The sequence below is a fragment of the Citrus clementina genome, unplaced genomic scaffold (genome assembly GCF_000493195.1).
Source record: "Citrus clementina cultivar Clemenules unplaced genomic scaffold, Citrus_clementina_v1.0 scaffold_5, whole genome shotgun sequence".
NCBI lineage: Eukaryota > Viridiplantae > Streptophyta > Magnoliopsida > Sapindales > Rutaceae > Citrus > Citrus x clementina.
The window spans coordinates 17,962,282-17,966,946 of record NW_006262201.1 but is presented as its reverse complement, the minus strand read 5'-3'; the positions used below and the strand labels follow the sequence as shown (position 1 = coordinate 17,966,946).

The window sequence follows — 4,665 nt, the reverse complement described above, 5'->3', positions numbered from 1 at the left end:
CAAAAATCAATTTGTTAATTTATTTAGTGAGTATTTATTTAGGATAAAAATAAGTCAATCCAAACATTAATAGATATATTTAAGACACACTTTGCAAACATTAATTTCATGAAAATTCTAATGTCGTAATAAAAATTATAGCATCGATATCATGATAAATATAAGTATTGTAAATTATATATATAACTAGTAAATGTAAAGTAAAATCAGTAAATTCATACCAGATTATTAATTATTTAAAAAATTAACATTGTTTCTATAGAATTTTAGTGAAAAATATTTTATTCATTTACAAAAAAAATTTCTTTAATTAAACAAAGAAAAAATTATTCATTAATTAAACAAAAAAATTATGCTAAAAAAAGTAGAATAAGTTTTATTGAATTGGTTTAACCATAAATTCTATAGTTATTCTAGGACATTTGTATATTTTTTCCCTTTTCTATAATAGTATCTATTTATTACACAAGTTAATTAAGGACAATTATTTATCTTGATATGGATCAAGAAAAAACAAAATAAATAAATATTCTTACATCACTAGACACATATATGATACATCAATAAAATTATGTCTAATTTTGAGTCTTATGCATACTTCACGTAGTTTCAAACTTTTTACTTGTACTCAAAAATCATTTAGGACTGTTCTTGAGGAAATGTAGAAAGATGCAAAATGACCTCATCTTATAGCAATTATGAAAGATATTAAAATAATATTTTTTCAAAATCCAATTTTGAGAATAAATTTCATCCTTAATAAAACATCACATGTATTACATAAATACAAAACTAGCATTACTCAATTTAAATTAAAAATCAATAAATATGTAAAGTAATAAACATTATAATGAGTTTTCATTTTACAATTGTGAATTTTTTTTTCAGTAGCTCTTATATTAATTAATTAATTTATTTATTTTACCTTTTATTCATAATTTTTAGGCATAATCTACAAAATTTATGTTTTATTTTGCACTTAGTGTTGATTTACTTCTTTTATGTTATATTTGGAAGTTTTTATTTTATTTATCAGTAATACATCAAGTTATCAGCTTTATAGTAATTTACTTGTTTTATATTCCTTTTACAAGTCTTATGTTCTATTTCCAAAATTTATATTTTATTTTCCAGTTAGTGTTGATTTACTAGGTTTATATTTTATTTGCAAGTTTTTTATTTTTTTACTATTGATATACTAATTTACTAGTTTTATATTAATTTACTTGTTTTACCTTATATTTACAGGTCTTGTGTTCTATTTCTAAAAGGGAAATTATCATTGCACCACCTTTAATTTGTCTTATGTTCATCCAATCACTACAAAAATTTAACATGTACTTTGCACCACCTTTCTTTTCACATTTGTATCAAATAGCCACTTTTACATTAATAGTATTAAATAATTTTAATAAAATGATAATTTTACCCCCAAATAAATTAAAAGACTATTTCATCTTATAAAAACTTTTAAAATTAGAAATTATAATCATAAAAATATCCCTAAATTTAATAATAAAAATAAATCCCAAATAGAGGTGCTCAACTGATTTTTACTAAATTTAGATTTTACAAAATTTTAATAATTACTTTTTTAAAAAATTATAATTTTACAAAATTTTAATAAAATAAATGAATTTAGTTATTAAAAATTTATAATTTTGTAAAAGTTTATTAAAATAACTGAATTTATTTCTTAAAAGAATAAATCCTAAAATTTTAATAATTTAGGGGATTTTTATTAATCCCAAAATTTTTCATTTTTTTTATAATTATAATTTTATATTAAAATAATTTTTATTAAAAATAAAAATTCTAATTTTGGGATTTATTTTTATTAAATTTAGGGATATTTTTATCATTATATTTTTTTTATTTTTTAAAGTTTTTATAAAATAAAATGGTCTTTTAATTTATTTGGGGGTATAATTGTCATTTTATTAAAATTATTTAATAGTGTTAATGCAAAAGTGGCTAGTTGATACAAATGTGAAAAAAAAAAAGTGGTGCAAAGTACATGTTAGAATTTTGTAGTGGTTGGATGAACATAAGGCAAAATAAAGGTAGTGTAATGATAATTTCTCTTTCTAAAATTTATGTTTTATTTTGCCCTTAATGTTGATTTACTAGTTTTATGTTATAATTCTAAGTTTTTATTTTATTTACTAGTAATACATTAATTTACCAACTTTATATAAATTTACTTGTTTTACCTTTTCTTTACAAGTCTTTTGTTTCATTTCCAAAATTTATGTTTTATTTTACAATTAATGTCGATTTACTAGCTTTAAGTTATATTTACAAGCTTTTGCTTTGTTTACTAATAGTACATCAATTTACTAGTATTATATTAATTTACTTGTTTTTTCTTCCGTTTACAAATCTTATGTTTAATTTCTACAAATTATGTTTTATTTCACACTTAATGTTGATTTAGGGGTTTTATGTTATATTTGCAAGTTTTTATTTTATTTACTAATAATATCTCAATTTATTAATTTACTTATTTTATCTTCTATTTACAAATCTTATGTTTAATTTCTAAAATTTATATTTTATTTTGTAATTAATGTTGATTTACAAGTTTTATATTAAATTTATAAATTTTATGTTTTGTTTACACAATTTATGTTTAATTATAGTATTAATACTGTAAATTTAATCATGGCATTATAGAATGGCACAATCCTTATTACTTTTATTTTGAATCGCAAATCCCAAGACAGACACAGATTAAACTAAATTCTTCCAGAATACAAACACTGTTTACAGTAATTAAATCATCACAACAACACAAAACAAATTACATGAGGAAAAAAAATTAGAATACTTCACCAAAACACAAAAAAGAAGTTTCTACCCTCCATTATTATGTTGTTCCAAACAACAAGTCTTACCGATTAGATTACCCTAAAGGACTTGGATCCAAGGTAGCAAATGCAAGTAACTCTTTATCAACTTGTAAAAAATTCATGTAGTCTTCAAGCAAAAACACATATGCCTCAATCCCATCTCCAAGCCTTGTATTCATAAGAACCACAGTAGTCGCAAACGAGATAATCGATCCACCAAAACCAGCAAGGCCAACCCAAATAGGCTTTCCCCATCCAAAATCAATCTCATAAAAACCAAAACTAGAAGAACTGGTAAAAGTAATTCTATCCTTCACATCAGCATACTCTTCATCTTCATCTTTCAGAGCTTGAAAATAATTACGAAACCCTCCGGCACCTTGCAGACTCCTCACAAAATCTGCATCGGGTTTTGTTATTGCTTCCCTAAGCAGGGAAACCAAACCATCTAAGTCTGCTTCATCATCTGTGCATAATGTATTGGCATGGCAAATGATGTTTCCAACTAAATGTGCTGACAATGGCGGCCTGGCCTTTCGACGCAAATTTACAGCATGAGTCAATAAAGTTGGCTTATGGGAACCTGTTTTTGTTTTAACGGCAGTCATGATACATTTGGAAAGGATTGCTGACACAACCTCAACACGGGTTGGATGTTGAACGCTGGAGCTGGTAGCCTTGGCTTTGAGGTCGACTATTGCTTTGGCTTCAAATACAAATCTCCTCGTAACAAATCTGCCCGTTTTTTTAAATCGGGCGAATTGGGCTTTTGCGGTTGCTTCTCTTGGGTATGCATCACGTGGAGGAAATAAAGATGAAGCATCAAAACTGGGACGACAGACTGCTTCTTCCAAAGTCTTACGAGCTGTTGCAGCCCAACTCTTCATGAACGAGCTGAAAGTTGTGCCATCACCGATCATATGTGAAATACCAGCACAAACAACAAGACCACCACAAGCAAATGATGTTACTTGTACCTTAGCCGCGTGAGCTGCTGCTATTTGTCCACTCTGATCATTGCCATCTGCTGGAAAGAATTTATTGAAGATCAATGATAGATCTGGTTTGCTGAGAAATTCATTAAGAGAAATCAGAGCACGGGCCTCTACAAAATAGACCCCCTCATCGTTGCAGTCCACAGAATAATTATCAGTCATCTTTCCGGCAAGTGGGTAGTAGCGAACTAAAGTTTCCGATAGAGACTGCTTTAGAAGTTGCAATCTCTTGGATACAATAGCACCAATATCAGCCGTTCCGGAAAGGTTAAAGGGATAGAAAAGGTACCTAGGAGCATAGTAGTGATTGGGATATTGATCCAGGAGACAAAGCTTGTAGTATTTGAGATGAAGAGGGGTTGGAGAAGAGGGTTTGATGCATTCTCTTGCAATTATTTGTGTCTCCATTACCATTTTCTTTCTGAGAATTGATAATTAATTTCTCAACTCGTTTTACAATTATATCAATCTTGTCATAAGGTCATATTACTTGGCTATGCATCGAAGTGTCGACTATTCTCGTAATAAATTAAACAAGCAATCTTTTCACGTGGCTGCTCTTCTAGTATATTAATTATTACTATTTGATATATTTATATATACATATGGAGAGTAATTTTATAAAAAGAAAATCTTTTATTAGAGGACAAAGTAAAAGATAAAAAAATCTCGCTCCTTTATCCTGTGTTGAATCTGTATTTATTTATTTTTTGTGATGTGTTTATCAATCAATAATCGGAATAGGCTGCAATCGCAATGAATTAGAATCATAATGGGGTAAAATAGAATGGAGAGTGTAAATCAGAATTAAAATGAGT

At 26.9% G+C, this 4,665-nt stretch overlaps 1 protein-coding gene across 1 annotated transcript; it reads right to left on the bottom strand.

Moving 5' to 3' along the window:
- Nucleotides 1-2,829: 2,829 nt before the first annotated feature.
- Nucleotides 2,830-4,281, bottom strand: LOC18041931 (vinorine synthase). The gene has a single exon (XM_006432164.2). It carries the CDS (start codon nt 4,259-4,261, stop codon nt 2,906-2,908), a length of 1,356 nt encoding a protein of 451 aa, XP_006432227.1. The 5' UTR covers nt 4,262-4,281; the 3' UTR covers nt 2,830-2,905.
- Between the last annotated feature and the right edge of the window lie 384 nt (nt 4,282-4,665).